At 65.1% G+C, this 22,518-nt stretch overlaps 1 protein-coding gene across 1 annotated transcript in view; it reads left to right on the top strand.

Annotated features, from left to right (window-relative positions):
- Positions 1 to 22,518, top strand: part of PTPRN2 (protein tyrosine phosphatase receptor type N2) — a 372,178-nt gene that overhangs the window by 318,102 nt on the left and 31,558 nt on the right. Inside the window, 1 exon segment of the mRNA XM_036011084.1 lies at positions 6,720 to 6,914. Within this exon segment, the coding sequence (XP_035866977.1) occupies positions 6,720 to 6,914 (195 nt within the window).

The following is a 22,518-nucleotide window of genomic DNA, read 5'->3' as shown; positions in this document are numbered from 1 at the left end:
TGGGCCGCGTGGTCCGAGGTGCAGGCGTGTGAGCCGGGCCTGAGGACCGCGGCCACGAAGCTCAGGGCTGGACCTGGGTCGACTTCCTGAAGTTGCATCGCAGATCAGTTTTGAAAGTCCGTGTGGCGAGTTCCGGGATCATCACCACGCGCAGGACGTGGGCATCGGCGCGTGGCCGGCCGGTCCTAGGTCCTCCGATCGTGTGCGGGGCCTGGACGCGTCCTCCGGGCGAGTGTCCTGTCACTGTCACTTGTCTGTGCGGACACTGAGGCGGACAGGTAACCACCAAAGGAGAACTCCTGGAATCCCCCTTTCGTAGACCCTCCAAACGCAGACCTCCAGCAGGAGCCAAGGTGCCCTTGCCCGGGAGGAGACGGCTCCCAGGCTTGTTCCTGCACGAGGCTCAGGGCCGCCCTCCGTGGCTCGCTTCTCCACATTCACAGAGGATGTGGGGGGCCCAGGGCCCTGAAAATGTGGGTGCAAACCAGAAGGTACCCCAGATTCCCCTGCTGGTCGCCTTTGAAACTGTTTCTTTTCCGACCTTGGACCCCAGATGTCCTGCTCCCAGCAGCCGCACCCCCACCCCTGCTTCTAGAGGTGGCGTTTTCAGTGCGTTGGGGCCAACGGGCGTGGGGTGGACTCCCAGCGAGGCAGCAGAGCAGAGCGGGGGCCGCTGTCCCCCCACTGCCCCCCAGCCGTGCCCCTCGTGTCTGGGGGCTCTGGCATCCTGTCCCCGGCGAGTCCCCCAGCCGCTGAAGCTCACCTTCCGCAGCCCCCCCCCAAGCCCAGGACACCCACGTTGCCGGTTTCACTCGTGGGACTCCCTGTCCAGGGTCAGCGTCCCGTCCCTTCCCCAGGGGTGAGGGGCGGTGACAGGCATTCAGAGACGCTCACAGGCCTTGGGGGTCAGAGGCCTTTATTTCACTGAAAGTGACCTGCCCGCGTCCTCCCGCTGGCCGGCTCCCGAGTCCTGCTGGACGCCCTCAGAGCCTGCAGGCTCCGGGCACCTGGGCCGCCATTCAGACCCGCTGTGGACAGAATAATTGGGCCCCAGGATGACGCACGGCTGCTGGAAACGCAGAAGCAGCTGCTTGCCACCCTCCCCCCACCCCCGTATCCCCCACCGCACCCCCCCACCCCATCCGCCCCACCCTCTGGCCCTGCCCTTTGCCTTAATGAGGCCGCGGCTGCAGAATGGAGAGACCTGAATACCTTTTGTGCTGCCGGCTGCGTCCTCGCGGGCCTGGGTCGGCCCCGGTGCTTCTCCGTCTCTGCACCTCTGTGCGCGCGGCCCCCGGCGCCGGAAGCCCTCCTACCCCGCTCACCCCATCTGCCGGCCGGGCGACCCCACACCGTCCACGGGCCTCTGCCGGCCGGGACCACCCTGCGGCCCCAGACTCCAGGGCCCTTTTCCTCTGCCCTTGTCCTGCCCTTGTCTCGCCCTCACCCCCGGGCGCCACACTTCCATCACTGCACGTGGGTGCAGGGTCACCCACTCCCGGGCACAGGAGGCAGCGGGCCTGGGTTCAGAGCTCGGCGTGGCCCTGCCTGTCCCGCCCTCCCCAGCCCCCCCCCCCCCCCACAGCACCCAGCAGGGGCCCTTCGGGTGCTGACGGAGCCGACCAGCATGCTGAACTCGAGATCGGTCGGCGCGAGGACTCTCAGCGGCTGCGGCCCGAGACCCTCCGGCACCCAGAGCCGTCGGCGCCTCAGAAGCAGCAGCGGGAGACGTGGGCGCTGTGGGTGTCCACAGGAGGGGCGGTGACGATGACGACCGGTGGTGGTTCATTGTCTTCTGAGCAAGAAGGGACCCAGGGAGGGGACGGAGTCCCCGGGACGAACAGCTGCCCCTCTGAGGTCCCGGCCGGGCAGGCGGCTCCGGGGAGACATGGCGGAGCGCTCCGGCCGACTCAGCTGCCGGCCTGAAGGGCAGAGCCGCGCCGCCTGCCCTCGGAACGTGGGGGCTGGACCCCGAACTCTGAGGCCCTCGCTGACTCTGCGGGAACCCTTCGGGCTGAATGTCGGGGGCGTCGTCAGTCTCAAGAGCCGGGAAGTGGGGGTCTCACCGGTGGGGCCTGGCTGGGACGCTTGCCGTGGCGACGACGGAGACCCCCGGCAGGAACCCACCGGGAGGTCGGCAGGGCTGCTGATCCCGGTGCTCCTGGTGCGACCGAAAGCCCGCCCTCTGCCCCGTGCACCGCAGACCACCACCAAGCCCTGGTCGGCGCGGGGCCCGGGGAAGGGTGGTGCCCGTGGGGACCCACCACCCCTCCCTGTGTCTGTGTGACGACTCCGTCCCGGCTCCGTCCGGCGGTCCACACGAGCCTCGGGAGTGGCCTGGGTGTGCGGCCCTGGTCCTTCGCTGGCGCAGCCGGTGCGTCGGGTGCACTGTGCGTGGGGGGGGTGCGCTGTGGGGGGCGGTGCGCTGTGGGGAGGGGCTGCGCTGTGTGTGGGGGGTGCGCTGTGCGTGGGGGGTGCGCTGTGCGTGGGGGGGTGCGCTGTGTGGGGGGCTGAGCTGGTCGTCGACCTCCAGAGCCCCCCTCAGGCAAACGCCAGCTGCACCCTGGGGGGGCGTTGGTCTCTCATGCGCCTTGAGTCTGGCAGAAGGATGACCCTTCGGAGCCATTGGGCGGGGGGAAGTCCCTGATGGCCGGGGGCAGCCGGGACCGTGTCGGAGGACACAGCCCGAACCGTGGGCAGGACCGGGTTCCAGCCCCCCAGACAGCACACCCTGCGTGCCGGGGACCTCGTGGGCACGCCGGGGCCCGGGGCCGCCTGGGGGTGGGCACCGTGAGCCAGCATTCCTCGCAGCCTGAGATCTGTGCTGCACCCCAAGAAAGATGGAAACCGGCAAACGTGACCTTTGTCCTCAGGTTCACAGTGCAGCCAAGGTGACCGCCACCAGGGACGGGACAGGCCCGCGGTTGTCCGGCCAGTGGTGAGGAGCGGGGTGCAGGTGGCCGCGGAGCAAGCCCCCGGGGCGGGAGAGGCAGCCCTTGTCCTCTGACTGCGGAGCTCTCAGACCGACCTGGGTTTGGGAGTGCAGAGAGCTGTGCTTACTGGTCTTCGTCACCATGCGTCTGTGTCACTGAGTTTTGTTCCGAGAGAACATCTCGTAGGACCGGGAGCCACCGCTGGCCACGGCCCCTCACACCACCGCGTTTGTCCCGTCCGAGCCGTCCAGTGGTGTCTTCTCGGACTCGGGGGAGGTGTGGGCCTGGGTGGGAGGCGGGTGGCAGCTCGGTGGGTGCCAGGCGGGGACGCGGCACCCGAGGGCCACTGGGCAGAGGTCAGAAGGAGCTGCACACATTCTCGCCCAGCTGAGCAGTCACCCCGTGTGGGTGCACGCGTGTGCATGCATGTGTGCATGTGTGTACTGCCCTTCAGATGTAAATGTCGCCCGAGCGTCCCTGAGAAGCCCGTAGGAGGAGGTGAGGCCGGGACTCGGGGCACACACAGGGAGGGGGCTGTGAATGGAGCCCCCGCCCCGGGAAAGGCCCCGTCACAGGAGGACGGTGGGTCCTGTCTCCTACCCGGACCACCCAACCGCGTCCCCGCCCCCACCTCTCCTCCGGAAGCACAGAGGGCGGGGACTTGGGGGCGGGGCCTCGGCAGGCGCCCCACCTGCCCCCGCCCCCAACGCTGCCGGAGGTGCTGTTGGTGGGGAGGAAGCCCTAGTGCGGCCGCGCCGCCCACAGGCCGAGACTCAGAGCAGCTCCCTCTCCCCCAAACCTGCTTTTACGACAAAACGGCCTGGACGAACCTGCCGGGGACCCCGGGTGGGGTGGGGAGCACAGACACGCTGACCGCTGGGACCCTTTCTCCCCCGCCGCCCCCACACGTGCCCGCTAACCCTCCTGGCGCCCACACTCAACCCCCGCCCGGCGTGGTGGTCCCCACCCCAAGAGCAGGACGGGCTCCGCTCAGGAAACGCACACGGGCGAATAAACACTCACAGACCCCGTCCTCCGCCGCCAGGGGAGGCCCGGCTGGCGTGTCTGTGGGAGCCCACAGCCTCGGGGCACTCCCTGCCTCTGCTTGCATTCCCCCCGGAGGGCCGAGCTTCCGTGGCCACACTCTGCGCGGTCGCCCGCAGCGACGCCACACAGGCTGCCGGAGGCCGTGCGCCAGGTCTTCCAGGGTCTGCCGGGCCCCGCAGCGCCCCCCCCTGAGCGGGAGACCGGCCCCTCCCCGGGGAGGCCGGCCCTGGCCAGAGTCTCCGTGTTTTGTCCCGGCTGCAAAGTAATTGGCCTTCGCCCCTCCCGGCGGCCTAATGAACCATTCCTCTTTCTCCCGGGCTTTGTGCCTGTCCTCGGCCTGGCCCCCCGACCACTAATTACAGTCCCCAAATAACCGGCAGCCCGCCCTTTGTGTGCGGGCTCAGGCGGCCGCGCCCCCCTCCGACTGCCCCTTGAAAGGTACGGAGAGGGAGTCTGCAGCCTTTGTAGTCCCGGCCTTTCTTCTGGCAGAATTTGGGGGTGACAGGTCTTTTCTCCCAGGGCGGCCCCCGCCCCGCGGTCTCCCCCCATCGGACGGAGGCTTGAGAAGGGAGACGTGCGCATTGTGTGTGTGCAGGGGTCTCCGCCCCCAGGGCCCTATTCAGCTAATTTTGCAGAGCGTGGTCTGAGGCAGAAGGAAGCTCCCAGAGGCTCTGCAGAGCGCGCCCGGGGCCGGCTCGGTGCGCCGCAGAGGCGCAGGCGGCTGGGCAGACAGGACGGCGGTGGGACCCCACGTGGGGGGCAGCTGCCTGGGCTGAAGCAGATGGGGCGCCGAACCCTGCCAGGGGCGCCGCCCCGGGGGCAGGGGGCGAGGACGGCCGGGGCCCGGCGGTGCCCGCTGCGTGTGCCTGTGCTGGCGGCCGCCGAGGGGCCCAGGGCTCGCGTCTGTGTTTCCGCGGCGGCGAGTCGGTGCCGCCAGGTGCCGGCCCCACGGTTCCCCGCTCCTGGTGAACAAGATGGCGTCCGGTGTCTTCAAATCATGGGGCACGAGCTTCAGAGGGTGGATTTGCTTGTGACTGCGCGTTGACATCCGGGGGGACTGGCACGAACCCCGTCTCTGGCGGGGGGATCCTCCTTGCTGCAGACCGGGGTCATCCAGCAGGGCTGGACCTGGCCCCTGGGGCCCTCGGGGGCAGGGGGCGGGGCCTGACCTGGGTCCCAAGTTCCCCCGCCGCCCTCCGCAGGCCCTCTGCTCCTGTCCGCACCCCAGGGACACGCCGGGAGCCCTGGCCCCGCACGAGGAGGGCCCAGCTCGCTGTGCCTGAGTCGGTGCCCCCTCCCCGGGGATGCCGATGGTGGGGGGAGCAGACCTGAGTCTGTCTCGGCCTGTTTTCTCCCCTGACGAAGGGGGTTTCCTTCTGCGACAGCGACGGCCCCCACGCCCGCCTCCGGGGAGGAGCTGCGTGGTCTCTGCTGCCGCTGCTCCCGGGGAGGGGCCCGCGGGATCTTACGACCCTGAGTCGTTTACCTCGTCCCCGGAGAATGACACGTCCACCCCAGCAGAGCAACGGCTTTTTTAAATCTTCACACAAAGATACATTTTACAGGTTTGAGAGAGACATTGATCGGCTGCCTGCCGTGCACACCCTGCCCGGGAATCAAACTCACAACCTCCCAGTGCACAGGGCGATGCTCCAACCCACAGAGCCACCCGGCCGGGCAGAGGTCGCCATTCACCTGCAGGTGACAGCTGCCCCCAAAGGCCCCACCTCCCACCGGTCCCCCCCCCCCCCCGGCCGTGCAGCGTCCCCTTCGCACAGGGAAGTGTGCAAGAAACACAGGTGGTCCCTGGAATCTCTCTCCGCACCGAAATCACCGCCGTGTCCAGGCCTGTCTGTGTCTCTGAGGCCCCAGAGACCTTGGGCGGGTTCTACACACACACACACACACACACACACACTCCTTGTGGAACGGCCTCTGGGAGCCCCGAGCCCCACGGCCGCAGGCAGGGAGGCCCCGGAGCATGGCGTGCTTCATTCCTCTCGGTTTCCCCTCTGGTGGCAGACGCCCGCCCTCTGTACACAGCCGTCACCCCTGCCCTCTGTCCCCGGAGGCGCACAGCCGTCCTCCCGGAGCAGCTGCTGGGTCGGGGCCCGGGGGCCAGTGGCGGTGCAGGGCTGCTCTGAGACCCTGTGGGAGGGGGCCCAGGGCCACGTCCCCTGGCCAGGGTGCGTGTGAGTGCCACCGGTGGACAAGGACACCCGGGGACCTGACCAGAGCACCCCAAGACCTCTCCTTAAACCCAGACGGGTTGCCTTGGGGCACCTGGTCAGAGAAGCAAACCCTCCCATGGACCACGGGCTTTCCTCCCACACAGAGCTTCTGTCCTTTGTCTCCTGTGCGGCGTTTGTCGGCTCGGTGTTACTGGGGGCAGGGGGGATGGGAGAACCAAAAAGGGGGGTATTTTCCTGAACCCCCTCCCAAGTGTGGCGCCGGGTCCCGAATTTCAGTAACAATGCAGCCCCCTCCCCCGCTCTGCAGCCTGTCCGGGCAGGGTTAGGGAAGGGGCGGGGACTCCGTCAACGCCGCGCCCGCTCCGAGGGGCCCTCGGTGTGACCACAGAGTTGGGACCCGGGTGTAGGGTCTGTGTATCTGTGTGTGTCAGGCCACAGGGCGAATTTCCCGCCCACACGGGGGCTCTGGGGACCAGCCGGTGGGGGCCAAGGAGCCGGAGGCCCCGGGGAGGGCGGGCGCTGACCCCCACGTGCCCCTGTCTTCCAGGAGCTGTGTCGCCAGCGCATGGCCGTGCGCACGTCCGACCGCCCGGAGGCCCCGCACGCGTCCCGCGTCAACAGCGTGTCCTCGCAGCTCAGCGATGGGCCGCTGCCCAGCCCGTCCGCGCGGAGCAGCACCTCGTCCTGGTCCGAGGAGCCCGTGCCACCCAACATGGACATCTCCACCGGCCACATGGTCCTGGTAAGGCGCGCGCCCGCGTTCCCGCCCACACCCGCCGCTGCGCCGCTGCCCCGCCCCCGTCCCCGCCCCCACCAGCAGCCTCTGCACAGCCTTTTGCGGGCAGCTGCGATGGCTTGGCGACCGAATCTGGGCCTGGACCCGACGTCAGGGTTCCGCCGCTGGATCCCTGAGTGTGAACGGCCAGCGTGCACCTGGGGCCCTCCCGTTCTCCCGCCCCCAGTGCCCGCCCCCCGCCCCCGGTCCGGGAGGTTCTGCGGGGTTCACAGGCGAGGAGGACAGTGATCGGTTCCCATGGTGCACCCCGCTCTCCTTAACCTCTGACTTAGAGACGGCGGCGGCCCCTCCCCCGTTCTGCTCAGCGCCGTCTGGGTACATCGACATCACGCACACGCTGCGTGTACAGCTGACAGTGACGCTGGGTGCACGAGGGCAGGGAACCAGCCCGGCCGAGGGGGCGGGGGCGCCTCGGCGCCGGGCGGACCTGCTGCCACCCGCCCCATCCTGCCTGGCCGCATCCCTGCGCCCACGTTTTGTTGAGAGAGACTCTCTTCCGAACTCAGCCCTTCGTGCGGCGCCCTCTCCCAGGGCACACCGCCCCCTCAGGGCTCGTGGAGCCGGAACAAGCCGGCCGCGCCCTGTCGCGGTGCAGATGACAGCGGCAGAGCTCCAGGTGGGGGCAGTGCCCTCCCCACTGGGTGGTGCCCCTGGCCTCTCCCAACCCCGCGGCGCCGAGTGGAGGCTGCAGGGGGCTGTGTCGCTGCAAATTGTATTCTCTGCGCGAGCTTCCCTGACCGGTTTGTCTGATAGCAACTCAGACTGTGGACTGAGACCAGGACCTGCCAGGGCCGCGGGGGGTCCAGCGGCGGTAACACCACCACCGACGTCCAGGTCTCCCCGTCCTGGGGGTCCAGAAGCCCAGGGCCCAGGCACCAGCAGAGCCAGCGTCCAGGGAGGGCACCTTCCCGCTGCGCTCTCATGGTGGGAGGGGGGAGGGGCTCTGTGGGGTCCCTCCCACAGGGTTGCTGGTCCTATCGCAAGGCTGCACCCCGTGTCAGAATCGCCCCAAAGGCCCCCCATCAGATGTATCACTCAGGGGTTAGGTCTCAACCTATGAATTTGGGGGACACAGACCTTCAGCCTGAAGCAGCCAGAAAACCGTGTTTTCAGTCTGAAGTGTGCTGGCAGAGCCCCGGATGGAGCCCGGGGACCCCGGTGGGGATGGGGGCACGGGCGCCGTCAGCCTTCCTGTGCCCATGTCCAAGGGGCGGGACGTGTGCCAAGTCAGACCCTTCGGGACCAGACGTGGACTGACGGACGGACGGATGGCCTGGGAGAAGCAAGGATGAGGCACAGTTACCTCGGCTTTCCTGGCCGGCCGAGCTGGAAACAGCACAGGTTAGCTCTCCGTATCCGGTCTCGGGCCACCCTGGGCGGGAGGACACCTGTGACAAGGCTGCCTGCCCGTCCGTCACACTCCTCCTGACACCACGGTGGGGGCTGGACAGCGAAGCAGCTCCGTCGTCTCCACCACGTCCGTCCCACGTCCGTCCCTTTGAGAAAAGGGGCTCAACCGGCAGTTCGGACGTTCAGTGAGACTCCGCATCAGGGCCAAGCGTGCGTGTCCAACACAGTGGCCACGCACGGGGGCCGGTGCGTTCAGAGAGCCTCTCTTGTCTCCTGACCTTTTCATATTTCAGGACACGAGTTACAGGTTTGGGTTGTTTTTTTCCCCATCTTTAGAGAGGGGAAGAGGAGAGAGGGAGAGAAACACCAATGTGTGGTTGCCGCTCATGCACCCCTCACTGGGGACCTGGCCTGCAGCCCAGGCCTGTGCCCTGACTGGGAATGGAACTGGTGACCCTTTGGTTCGAAGGCCGGTGCTCAGTCCACTGAGGGCCTGAGGTACAGTTTGATGTGTCTCCCGTCCAAGCAGGACACGGAAAAGATTATACGTTTTTCACAAAAGTGTGGTTTGGCGTTCACACTGGAAAAGCAAAGGCAGTGGTTAAATCCCCGAGGAAACTCGCAAACCACGGTGCTGGTGAGCCATATCGCTACGAAATTTGTTCTCTGCTTGAACTGCCCTGCCCGGTTTGTCTGGTAGCCACACAGGTGGCATCGCCAGGCGATAGCTCAGGGCCTCGAGGGTTCGCCCTCGCTCGGGGGCCTGACCGTCCGCCCTCCGTCCACCTTGCAGGCGGCTCAGGGGCTGCGTCCCCCCGTCGCTCTCTCCACCCCCTGGGACTGGAGCCCCGTGTCACATCGTCACAAAACTGCTCGCCCTCTCAGTACGTGTCAAACAGCCCGTCTCTCAGGCTCTGGAGCGGGGCCCATGCACACGGGCGAGGCCTGGGCACGTCCGACCTCCTGGCCACCCAACGCATTAAGGCCTGGGGGACGACAATTCACTGCAATCCGGAGCCCTGTGGTGACCGGCCAGCGAACGAGGTGCCCTCCCTGAGCTGCACACCGGGGACTCAGAGACCAGCCGGCGAACCGCACTGTCCATCCACTGCCTGGAGCATCGCACAGGCCGGTGTCCACCCCGGAGATGTGAGGGAATCCACAGCGAAGCCGCTCATGCTGGGATGGCGGGGGGTGCGGGACCCCATAGCCCGGGGAGGAAGAAGCCAAGCCGGACAAACGCAGCCGTGGCACAGGCCCGTCACCAGTGTGTGGCGTGGGAACGTTTCTGTGGCAAAGGACAGGGACACTTTCACAGCAGGAAGGGGCGGCAGAGGCTACCTGCCACCCTGGGGAGCCCCATCAGGGGCGGGCCAGGTGAGGAGCCCTTCTTCGCCCCGTCCTGGTGCGGCCAGTACGGTCAGCTACGTGCCGTGCGTTTGTGCCAGGGAGCCGTGGTAACAGGACCTGGAAGTGAAGTCTCCTCCCTCGGAAAGGGGACAGGCGGCCAGCGAGGCTGCGCCCGGGTGACGACGAGAGGGCGCAGGCCCCACGCAGGCGACAGAGCCACTGAGGACGCCAGCCCGCTGGAGCCGGCGGTCCTCCCGGGGACGAGCGGAGCGTCAGGTCCCTGCAGGCAGGGGCGTCCTGCCGGGGCCCCAGGGCCCCGCGGGCAGGTGGGCGAGGCCCAGAGGCGCCCAGGTCTTGGGGCCGAGAGGCTGGCACCTTCATCCCCTGGACGGTGAAGGCGCCCTCTGCGCCTGGAACGCGAGACGCCGAGGACACGCTGGGCGTCGGCGAGCGGGAACCGGCGAGCAGGAACCACGCTGAGCGCCAGTCCTCCAGCGCAGACGAGACCACCGGGAAACGGGGCCAGCACACGGCAGAGCAGGGCCCCGGGCGCCCGCTGACTCCGGGCCACGCTGACAGGGCAGAGGGCGCGGCGGGCCCGCGGGGTGGAGTGTGGCGGGCGCTGGCCCAGGGTCACCGCAGGCCTGCACGCCTCCCACCACAGAAAGCTCGGCCGCTCCATGCCCTCGGCCCCCCCACCCTGGTCTCACTCTGGGGCCTTCTGACCCCTGCCGCCCCTGGGCCGCGTGCTCTCCCACCAGCCCCTGAGATCCTGCGTGGTGACACGTATCCACAGCGTGAGTCAGCCGCCTGGCCGGCCCGGCTCCTTGCACACGTGTGCCGGTCTCTTCCCGGAGGTGGCGAGCCGTCGTGGTGCCAGAGCGTGTCTGTTGGGCGGGGGGGGAGGGCCCTGCCCTTCCCCACGGCCCCCTGTCCTGGAAACCCGGCCCCTCAGCTGTCCGAGAGGACGGCGTCACCGCTTCTCACCGCCCGACATCTGCACGAAGGGCCTCGGGGCCATGAGACACCTCACGACCCTCGAAGGGGATGCCCAGCCCCTCCCGCCAGGGAGCAGGCGGTGTCTTTCCGCCGCAGGCAGCCTCGTGGAGCCTTCACACGCCACGTCTCGTGGGGTTCGTATCGGGGCCTGGGGCTGCACTGAGCCCCCAGAGCAGGGAGGTGCGGCCAGGACACTGAGGCCAGGTGACGGGGACATGCAGGCGTGAGAATCACCAACCCTGGTGCTCGGGGCACGGGGGCGGCTGCTGGAGGCCCAGGAACCGGCGTGGATGGTTGGTAGGAGCCGCGCGGGTGACCTCGGCCTGACCTCTCACGGCCACGGCCGGGGCCCTAACCTGGGGCACAGGCCGAAACGCCCGAGGCTCCGGCAGCTTTTCTGGAGCCTCCTGGGTCTCCCCAGACCCTCCCCCGCCTACCAACTTCCCCCCGGGAACTGCCCCCGAGGCCTGGTCATGCTGGCCACTGAGAGGGGCTCCGGGCGGGAGCCAGCCAGCACCTGCCTCCCGCTGCACATGGCCCCTCCCGCTCCGGGGAGACCGGTCACTTCCGTGAGGCCCTGTGTGTGCAGGGCCTCTGCCCGCCTGGCACTCGGTGATCGGGGAGCAGCGGGGCCCCACCCCTCGGCCCTCACCATCAGAGGAGGCGTCCCTGCAGCAGTCTGCCTGAATCTGGCATGTTTCCTTTCTTTTTAAAAAGACTTTATTTACCCATTTTATTTTTAGAGAGAGGGCAAGGGAGGGAAAAAGAGAGGGAGAGAAACATCATGTGTGGTTGTCTCTCTTGCGCCCCCTAATGGGGATCTGGCCCACAACCCAGGCCTGTGCCCTGACTGGGAATTGAACCGGTGACCCTTTGGTTCGCAGACCGGTGCTCAATCCACTGAGCCACAGCAGCCGGGCAAGAATCCGGCATCTTTTCAAAAGCACGTTTCCTGTGCCCCGAATCCCCCACCGTGCGGCCCAGGCACCCCTGGGGTCGCGTGCAGGACACGCCCGCGCCACAGCCCGCTGCCCGACTTCTGCTGCGACGGCCGAGCGTCCCCTCCCTCCTCCCCGCTCGCTCCGCCGGTGCGGCTGCAGAAGATGCCGGCGGTTTCAGTGATGCGATCTTTGACGGGGCTGAAGGGAACGCCTCTGCCCGGCTCCCAGGTGGACCCGGGACCCTGCCCCCGGCCTCCGCGGCCTCCCTCTGACCCGCCGGTGGCTGCTGCCCCGGACTCGGGGTCCCCTTGTTCCAAACCCTCAAACTGGCCGCTCGTGGAGTCGGCACTGGGTCACGTCGACGCTCGTTCTAACAGGTGTTTCCACTTCCCTTCGCTTCTCCTCGCTTCCCAGCTCTTCGTTTGGAGTAAAAAGTGTTTTCTCCTGAAATACAGGGTGCGGCACAAGTAACGCCCCCTGTTTACTACACACTCTTTTATCGCAACGTCATAAGCGTGTCATTCTGTAACACGACAATATCACACGCAAGCACACCACGTGACACTTTAGGTGAGGTGTTCACACTGAAACTATAAACTGTCGCACCCACATTCTGCCCCACCGACCGCGCTCACGCAGGCGTGACTTCCGCCAGACCCCGTATGTCCTCCTCTCCATCAGGAAGCCTCCCCGTCTTCGTCCGAGAATGTCTCCAGTCAGTCCTCACACCGATGACAGATCAGCCAAGAATCACATCCTGGTCACTCTTCTCCGTTCACCGTAAAATGCCACCTTCTTGCCTTGGACGCCCGACTCTTGCGAAGGCCGTTTCCCGCTGTTCCCTTCTGGGTCCGCCGCCCGGTCTCCCGAACCCTGCCCCTTGTTCTGGGATTTCCCCAGCCCTGGGCCGGACCGATTTTATTTTTCCTTTTGCCCCCACCTCCCCTTGATTTCCGAACAGGAAGATTCCTGTCTTCTGCCGATTCCAGAAAACGGCATGTGCATATGAAGTGAGCAACCCCTCCCCCCACCCCCCACCACCCCAGTCTCCGGGTTCCCCTCTGCCAGAGGGCCCGTGGCGTTCTTGCTCCCGCACCTGCCTCCTGGCCTCAGTGCACTGTCCGCGCTGTGTTCCGGGCACTCCCCGTTGGAGTGCCCTGGAGATGGACCTGCTTTTCCGTGTCCCCCGCCGACCCTGTCACCGAGAGCGTGGTCACCTGATGGGTGTGGGGCCCTGTGCCCAGCTCCCGCCTCCTGAATGGCCAGCGAAGGCCAAGGCCCCGCCCCATCCCCCGCCCTCGAGGACTTTTGCGCCTTCACGTCCCGACGTTCCTCACGTCTCTGGGAACATCAGTTCACTCCCCGCCGCCTCGAGGAGCACATCTGAGAGCCGCCTCTGGGTGCTGCGCAGTAAGCAGAGACTCTCACGGTGGCTGCAGACCGACCGACCGCCCAAGGAGGCCAGGCAGCGACCTCCCCCGCCTGGCCCCTCCTCCCTTTCTGCCTGTGGCGGGGGGTTACCCTCGCTTCAGGAGCCACCTGCACGCCTGGGGGTGCAAAATGAGCCCCGGTCAGCCGGCAGGTGGGCAGCTGAGTGGCCCTACATGCTGACAGCAGTGGCCGTGGAGAACCTCCAGGTGGAGCGCAGGTTGCGGTGACAATAAAGCACCCCCCCCCCCGCGTGGGGAGGGCAGGCTCCAGGCCCCGTTGCTGCGTGGGGCTGGCACGGAGGAGCCCAGGGCACGACCGTCCCAAGGCCCCCCCCCGTCACTGTCAGCCCTTGGGGGCGAGTCACCCGGGCATTCCACCACGTGACTGACCGCAGGACGAGGAAGAGGGACGGAAAGGAGGAAAAGCACGTGATCGTCTCATCTCGGACGTTCCGCCCTCGAGGGTGAACGTGGTTTTGACAGATCAGCGCTCTCCCTGCTCTCCTTCCCACTCGGGCCTCCGAGCGAGGCTGACGTTCTGCACAAACCACATTTCAGCGCAGCTCAGGGAGGAAGCTTCGCCAGCCAGCTCTTGGTGGCTGTGGCTGGCACCTGAATCCGAGGTTTTCCGTTTTCCGCTGGCATTTATTAAAGCATTTTATGTGTTCATTTTAGAAGGAAGGGGAGGGAGGGAGGGAGACAGGGAGAGAAACACCAGTGTGAGAGGGAAACATCGATCGGTTGCCTCTCGTAGGCGCCACAACCAGGGACCCGGCCGGCCGCCCAGACCTGTGCCCCGACCAGGAGTCGAACCGGCCACCTCTGCTGTGCGGGACGGCGCCCGACCCGCCGAGCCCCACTGGCCAGGGCCCCCCTGGCGTTTTCGCTGCTCTGCTGCCGCCGGGAAGGTCTGGGAACACGAGCTCCGACCTCTGAGCCCCTCCCCTCTCGGCGGGTCCGCTGGCAGAGAGGAGGCACGTTGCTGAGTCTCGCGGGAGCCTCTCCGGTGTCGGCGGCGTCGCCCCGCCCCCATTCTCGCCTTATTGCTGGCGAGCACACAGCCCGCCGGTGTCAGGAAATTAAAAACCAGCCCGCTCTCATTCCAGCGAGCGCTTTTAGAATTTCTGCAAATATTTTCTAATGTGTGTGTGGCAGCCCGCGCTCCCCATCGGGATCCGCCGGAGAAAATGCCCGGCTCCGCCGCCGTCCTAGGTAACCTCACCGCACTCGCGGGAATTCTTCCTTGCCCCGAAAAACTTCATCAGAAAATCATAATGGGCACGTCGCCGCCCGGCACATAAAAGGCTGTTGCTAAGAAAAGATCCCCGCTTGACAATAGCGAGAAGCTGCCTGCGTTGCCGGGCAACCGCCCGCCTCCTGCCTCCTCCTGAAAGCCTCCCCGTTAGCGTTAGCGGGGCTGGCGTCAGCGTCACCAGGAGAAAAGCGTCTTCCCTGGGCTTCTCCCGTCAGATCACCGGGCCGGCGAAGGTGTTGGGGATTGTGAGAGAATCTGCTGCCGTGATGGCGGCTGGGGACGGACCGGTCGAATCTCGTGGGTGCCCGTCTGTGGGGGAGGGGTGGGCGGATGGCCGGTTCACACGTGCATCGCTGGCACGCACACACAACGGCGAGAAATGGGCATTTTCAACCTGCTTGGGAAGCGGACCCTAAAGAAACCGGCTCCGCCCGCATCACCCGAGGCCAGTGGGGACAGCAGAGGGCAGACCTCGCCTGCCCCACCCGGCCCCCAGGCCGGGGTCAGGAGGGCCAGCTGCTCTTCCTTTGGGGGTTTTTGTTAATTCCTCCCGGAATTTGTTAATGTCTTAGAGACCGGGGGTTGGTGTCTCGGGGCTGCACACCCACGACTCTCCCGGGCATCCCCGTCTGTCCTGTCCACTCCCTGGCGCCCGAGGCGGCTGCCCATCAACGCCACTTCCAATGACCTCTGGCTTCAGGGGGCGAGGCCAGAATCACATTGCTGCTCCCCCTCGAAGAGGGACGCTGCATGAGTTGAGGTTATTAATAAAATTGGCTGCACAACAAATGTTTGCAAAGATGATCTATAAGAAGTCGATGGAAACAGCTCTGGCCAGCCACACTCTTCCGGCGTCTCTTCCGCACCAGGGTCTCGGAAACGCCCCCTTTCCCCGTAGAGGTCAGCGGCGGCTTCTGGGCTGGAAGTTCGTGGGCGAACTCCAGGAGGCGAGTGGAGCGAGAGGTTCGTCACTGCCAAGCGCAGAGGGAGACGAGGGCGGTGGGAGCAGGGGGTCAGTCCACGGGGGCGGGACTGGATTCGCCTCCTCGTCTTCACGCGGCTTCCTCTGCACTGCCCGCTGTTTCTCGTCTGCGAGGACAACCAGGTCACCGGCCGCACCCAGACACCTCCCACTCGACGTCCTGGTGGAGGTGCGGCTAGTTCAGGAGTCTGGATGCTGGGGGGCCAGCTTACACTTTGAAAAGGCAGAGACCAGGTGAAATGTCACGAAACCCAAGGAAGTTTCCTTCAGACTTGCGCTAATTGACGTAGCTGCAGACTGATATTTAAAACTGCCACCTGCCCTGGCGCGTGTGGCTCAGTGAATTGAGTGCCGGTCTGTGAACCAGAGGGTCCCCGGTTCGATTCCCAGTCAGGGCACGTGCCTGGGCCGCAGGCCGGGTCCCCGGTGGGGGGGAGTGCAAGAAGCAACCACACGTTGACGTTCCTATTGATGTTCCTTTCCCTCTCTCCTTCCTTTCCCTTCTCTCTAAAAATAAATAAATAAAATATTTTTTAAAAGAAAGAAAATCGCCACCTTGTCGGTAACCGTGGGCTCCTCATTGTCTGCGGGCCCCGTTACAAAAGGAAGAGAAACAGACAGAATGCGCTGGGTGGAGGCAGGTGGCCGGGGTGACCGGTGGTCCTTTCATTAACATATTTCCCTTATTAACTGTATAATTAATTGTACGTAGCCCGGGGAAGCTATGGAAATTGCGTTTTGAGATGGATCAAAGCTGACTTGTGCTGCCGACGTCCGCGCAATTTGCCGTTAATGAAGCCGGGATGGAAGCCTCCAATCTATAATTATTCCCCGCTCTTTGAATGACAAGCAAAGAATTTTATCAGCAGACTTTTAAATGAAAGGGGATTAGCGGCTAATGTGGAAATTGTTCATCTTCCTAATGAAAATAACTCCGAAGGAAATGCGGAGTGGAGACAGGGGTTCGGCGGGCGCGTCTGCCATTACAACGGCCATCTTCTGAGCCTCTGTCCGCCCGCGCCGCGTCCGCCAGCAGGGTGCAGACGACCCCGAAAGGGGATGAATATTTCATAGGCCCCAGAGCTGCCCGTGCGTCCCGGGAACAGGCCTGCGGAGGCGACGGAGCCTGACAGCCGAGGCTGAAGAAAGTGTAAGTGCACAGGAACATTCCAGAAGTCAAAATGTGCTTATCAGCATAGAAAAATGCCTTCTGCCTCTCCTGGGCACTTGTGTAAGACGGGACAGTAGCCCTGGCCGGGCACACGCCCAGCTGCAGGTTTGACCCCCGATTGTGGCGTGTGTGAGAGACAACTGATCGATGTTTCTCCCCCTCTCTCTCGCTCTCCCTCTCAGCATCAGTAAACATATCCTCGAGTGAGGATTTTAACGAGTATTGTTCAAGAAAACCGCTAAATGAAGCCGGGGTATCCATCTGTCCAAAAAGCGTCACTGGCGTGGCTCAGTGTGTCACCTGCGTCCCCGCCGCGCTGGGCTCTCTGTCTGACGGGGGAGGCCACAGGGACTAAACAGGGGTGTCTGGGGAGTGCCTCGGAACACAGCTGTCGTCTATTTCTTCGTCCTGGTTTTTCCCACGGAGCTGAGGGCGAGGACCAAGTGCCAAGTTTACGGCCACCTCCGGTCAGAGCGCTGTGCCACTGTGAACAGGGGCGAGGCAACATCCTGGTTTCTAGAAGCTCCGGAAGCTTGACCTGGGAGGGCCGGGCACGTCTAGGGACAGTGCGTGTGTGTGCCAGGCCACCGCCGGCCGGAGCCACGGGCTGCTGGTGGCCACGCCTGGGTCCGGGGCTCTGCCGTAGGCCTTCCCCAGGTTTTGAGTTCCCACCACATGGCACCCAAGGGGATGTTAATAATACAGTGCAGATACCCTTTTCATTTCTTAAAAATTATTGTTTTCTGCCCTGGCCGAGTAGCTCGATTGGTTGGAGATGGTCTGGATGTATGATGCCAAGGTGGCAGGTTCAATCCCTGGTCAGGGAGATACTCGGTTTGGGGTTCAATCCCCCATTGGGGCGTGCATGGGAGGCAGCCAGTCAACGTTTCTCTCTATCCCTTCCTCTCTCTCAAAAAAAAAAATCAAAACATATCCTCAGGCAAGGGTTGAAAAAATTTTTTTTTAATTTCTGTTTTCTCAAGCCTGATATCGGGTTGGTTTCCGTCCGAATGTGCCTCAGCACATGGGTCTCCTGAAGACTGGGCTCCTCTCACAGGCGCTCGTGTCCCTGGGCCCCGGCCATGACCTCGTGGTGACCCCGTGCCAGGCCCCCGCGGGGTGCAGGGCTGATGCAGTCCAGTCCCCCGCCGGAGGGGCGTGAGCTCGCCGCAGACGCTCACACGCTCGCTCGCCCGCCCCCGCACTGCGGACCGCCCTACCTGCGTAAAAGTCCATCACGGCATCCCAGGCGGCCTCCGTTGTTCAGGGTCGAGCTGCTGCTCTTAAACTTCCGCGGCACTTTGGGCAAACTCGCCTTCCGGGAGATTTCTCGCGGTGGCTGAGATGACCGTGACCGCGTGTCTGAGCGCTCTGTCGGCGTCACAAACGCCGCTGGCCCGCGCCAGGCCGCGCGGCGCGCTTTCCCGGTGTTCACGCAGGCTCTGCCCTTGGCGGGGACCTGGGCTGCGATGGAGATGGCTCCGCGCTGTGCCGGCGGGGGTTGGGGCGACCGCAGGACGTCTGCAAACTAAAGGGCTGCAGACACGGAGGGGTATGGGGGGAGGGGAGCAGGCTCGGCCGGATGACGGGCTGAGCCGATACGTACAGACGAAAACCCCCTCACGTGCCCTGGGACCCCGTCTTGGCGGCTCTGCTCGCTCTGTCCCCGACCTCGGCCGCTGGGCTTCGTGGGGATGGTCCCAGCTGGTGCCATCGATCCGTCTGGGGCCAGTGACCTTTTAAAAGTGTCTTGATCGTCTCATGCCTCTCAGGCTTAACACTCCCCGTGGCCTCCCTTAAACGGAGCCCCCTGACGGGCGGCTGGACTCTGGAGGGGAGCGCACAGTAGAGTGTGCGGGTGTCTGCCGGAAAGCTGCCCCTGCCACTTACAGGTGCTACTAACCAGTGTTCCCCCGATCGCGCACTTTTTTAATTCTCACCCGAGGGTGTTTACTGATTTTAGAGAGCGCGAAAGAGGGAGAGAGAGAAACATCGATGTGAGGGAGAACCGATCGGTTGCCTGCAGCACGCACCCCGAACCGGGGATCGAACCCGCAACCTTTTAGTGGGATGATGCTCCAACCCACTGAACCGCCAGGCCAGGGCCCAATAATGTAAATGGTTTTTAAAAAGACCTTTAGAGCCCCCAACAAGCAGGTCCATTGTCCCCAAGAGCTGTGGCCCCACTCCCGCCCAGCCCTAGCCCCCCCGCCCTGCCCCGCTCCTGGCCCTGCCCCCTGCTGTCTCCGCCTCCTTCCCTTGCAGGCCCCGCCCCTGAAGGCCCCGCCCCTCTCTGCATTTGGAGCCCCTCCCCATCCTTCCAGAGGGGCTGAGCGATCAGCTGTCCCTGGCCCCTTGGACACCACGGGGTCTTCTCGCTGACACGGCCCCGTGAGGCAGTCTGTCCCAATCACGGTTCCCACCCGTACGAGGCCGGTCCTCAGACTCAGAGCTGGGCCGGGAGGGCGGGTCCCGCGGCCGCGGGCACACACGAGACGCTCCGTAAAACCAGCGCGGGAGCAAGCCCCCGAGATCCCGCAGCTCTCCCCGCGCCCGCAATCGCAGGGGGCCCCGGGCTCCGCCGGCCACGCCCAGCGAGCCGCCTTCGCCCTCAATTTGAACATTGACAGTCGTCCAATGAGGGGAAACGTGGCTTTCCCACCACTGTTTCCATTGCTTCTAAGCGTTCGTCTTTATATTCCACTCATGTTCGTACAACCTTAATTTTTAAGATGTCCAATCAGATCTGTGGATTCTGGCAAGCAATTGTTCACTCAGCGTTCCTCGAGCTTCTCCGGGAGCCGGCGGGAGCTGCCATGGCGGTTGCCACCGCCGTCAGAGCGCCCTTTCCCCTCCTCCCCCTGCGCTCCCCTCGCCCATGCGCCCGCGAGTGCCCATCGGTCTCCCTCCCGCGTCCTGAGAGCAGGTGGTGGGGACGAAGCCCCTCGCCCCGTGAGTCACTACTAATTAGCGTGTTCCCGGGGCAGAACCTGTGGGGCTTGAGCGTTTTCCATCTGGCTGCACCGGGGGCCCGCGTCACCCATGTCCTGTGACTCGATGGGGTGAAGGCGGGTGGAGGTCACAGCGGATCGACCAGCCGTGTGAACTCTGGCCCTGGGGCTCCATCTGAGCGGCCCTCTGCCCTCCACGCGCACGGACCGTCCGCCCCGCCGCCCCACGCCAGGCTGGCCGTTCGCCGGCCACAGGAGTGTCGTGGGGGCGTCCTGTCCCTGCTGAGGACCCTTCTCCTGACACGAAACCCAGACCATGACACAAGCAGAGGGGTCACTGACGGGGACAGAGGCGTCCAGTCCGAGAAGCTGGCTCCCAACCTCCCGCGTCCCCTGCGTGAAGAGTCGCCTTTCTCTGCGCGACCCCCACGGGGCGCACCGACCCGGGCTCTCGCCACAGGGGACGGACCTGGAGTCGCCCAGAGCCCTGCCCAGCAGGAGCCCAAAACCTCGGGGTTTGCAGAGCGTCTGGGTGTTGTCTCCCTTCTGCTGTGCTGCGTTTCTCGGTCACACCCAGGATCGCACATAAAACGGACGGCTCCGCACTCGCAGCGTCAGCACCAGCGTGGCGTCCTTCCCGTGGCCCCTTCCTGGGCCTCACGCCTGCCGCTGGCGTCTGCGAACTCGCCTGGGCGTGCGCTGGGGGCCTTCTCTGAAGGGCTTGCCATTTGGGCGAACTCGAACTCTTCTCCGGGCTTTCACAGTGTGAGGTTTCTGGCGCTGGCTCTGCTGGTGGCAGCGGGAGGGACGGGGGTGGGGTGGGGGGCGATCGTCACTCAGGGCGAGACAGTGGGAGGACAGGGCTCAGGCCGCACCGGCTCTCGAGCCTCCTGCCCAGTCTCGGTGTCGCTCGGACGCAGACCAGCAGCAGAGGGAGAGCCTGGAGGGAGAGTCTGGAGGGCGCACCTGCTGGTGCGGCCACCGCGCTGCCGCCTTCGCCACCGCTGTCCCCGTTTGCGCCACCCCCCCCACCGCAGCCCCAGGAGGAGGGGAGCCGGCCGCTCCCTGGACGCGTGGGCACGCGTGCCTGCCCGGGGAAGCCCCGCAGGAGCACGCGTCCCTGGGAGCGAGGCCCAGACCGTGGGAAGACAAGGCCACGTGGCCCTTCCCCACTCTTCCCGGCTCCCGGGTCCTCTCTGTGCTTCCTCGGGCTTTTCTAAACATCCTGCTTTCCCACGTACACACCTGGCGACGTCCCAGGGGCACACCCGGGCTGGCCTTTCCCAGTCTGCAGCTTGGGCCTTTTTTTTTTTTTTAGTTTCTATCTGCTCTGCGTGTTGAGCTCCCGGTCTGCAGAGCAGAGCAGAGCAGAGCAGAGGGATGCGCGTCTCACTCCCCAGGAAGCCCGCTGTCCCGTGACGGGAGGGCCGGGGCAGGTGCTCGGGGACGAGCGTGTGGGGTCTGCGCTCAGTCTCGCCTGGTCGTTACTTGTGTCGGCCTCGGGCCGTAGTCTAAACACAGTCGTGCCTAAGCGTGGAGAGAGCAAACCTGCCCTCTGACCGTTCGAGCACGTCTGTCCTTCCCGGGCTGTGAACCCACCACTTCGGAGTTCGGACGTCTGAACACGCAGGCTGCGCGGTCTTCCTAAATAACGCCGCAGCTGCACCAGCCCGTCGGCGACCTGGACACCTTTACCCGGCCACGTGCCGTCCCAGCGTCCCTGGGGCAGGTGCTCAGCCGAGGCCGCTGAGCCCCCCTGGCTTCTCCTCCCACCTGGTGCAACGTTTGTTGGAATGCAGACATCCTGCTGTTGGAATCCGAACAGTTACCTGGAGCGCTTCCCGTTGATGCATTCACGAGGACAGGTGACACCGTCTTTTTAGGGAAGAAAGTCACCATCTCCCCGCTGACAGCAGAAGCCGCGGACGCTTCGCCCTCTCGACAGCACTGATCTGACTCCACCACATCAAAGCGCAAACCTCCTGTTCTCTCGGGAAGGGCAGCCCAGCGGGCACGCTCCTCACGGGGCAGGCGAGCGGGTCACACCAGGCAGTGGAAGGACGCGGCGTCGGAAGGGGCTCGGGGCAGAGGAGGGGGCAGCCAGGTCTTCGCCGTCGTGAAAGGAAGCTGTACGGGCAGAGTTTCTGCCTGTTTCACACCAGGAGACCCAGGAAGCGCCAGCGTCCCCAGAGACGGGAACGCCCTGCTTTGTGCCCGTGTGAGCACTTCGCGCGCAGGGACCCCCGTGAGGAGACCCAGCGGGTCCTGCTTGGCGGGTGTGGGCGTGGCTGCCGCCCCTGTGAGCGCTGGCACCCACCGTCTCAGCCCGCCGCTGCCAAGGGCAAGAGATGCTACACTAGCACATGATTTCTATGGCTTTTACTGATCGATTCGAGAGAGAGACAGAGAGAAACATCATTTTGCTGTCCCACTTACTGACCCGTCATTGGCTGATTCTTGCATGTGCCCTGACCGGGGATGGAACCGGAAACCCCAGCACATCAGAATGACGCTCCAACCCGCTGAGCAATCGGCCAGGACCTCGGTGACTTTTAATGGAGCTAAGATGGTGCTGTGCACCCCGGCTCTGGCCGGCTGCTCCGTGTGGATCTGTGAGCACCATCGGCAGCTGGGACCTGTAAGGGCACCCCAGCACCGTGTGCGGAGCCCAGCACCCCAGCGTGCAGAGATGGGGCCGCAGCACCGCCTGCTCACTCCGCAGGGTGCCCAGGTGCGGGATTAACAAGTGGGGCTGTTCCTCAGTGGCCCTGGAGGCTGACCTTTGGTGTCATGACCAGGACGCGGCGCCCGTGACCCAGTCTCAGGTGACAATGTGACCTCAGGGCTGAGGCAGAAGCTCTGTCCGCACTGGAAATCGCCTGTGCTAATCAGCAGCTTGCTTTCACGCCGGTAGCGACGCCTCGTCACAAGGCTGGCCCGAAATACCCCCTCTCCAAACAGTAACAAACAGAAGAAACCAGCAGGAGGCGTGGCTATGTTCTGGAACCACCCCTGGTCCTCGGTGCGGGGCGCCGGCACAGCAGGACTACGGGACCGAGCTCCAGCTTCCCCTGCACCAGGGGAGTCAGAGTCGTAAGGAGACCAGTGTCCCCGCCGACGG

Source organism: Phyllostomus discolor, chromosome 10, assembly GCF_004126475.2.
Source record: "Phyllostomus discolor isolate MPI-MPIP mPhyDis1 chromosome 10, mPhyDis1.pri.v3, whole genome shotgun sequence".
NCBI classification, from domain to species: Eukaryota; Metazoa; Chordata; class Mammalia; order Chiroptera; family Phyllostomidae; genus Phyllostomus; species Phyllostomus discolor.
The sequence above is the reverse complement of the archived record's forward strand: the minus strand, read 5'-3'. Positions and strand labels throughout refer to the sequence as shown.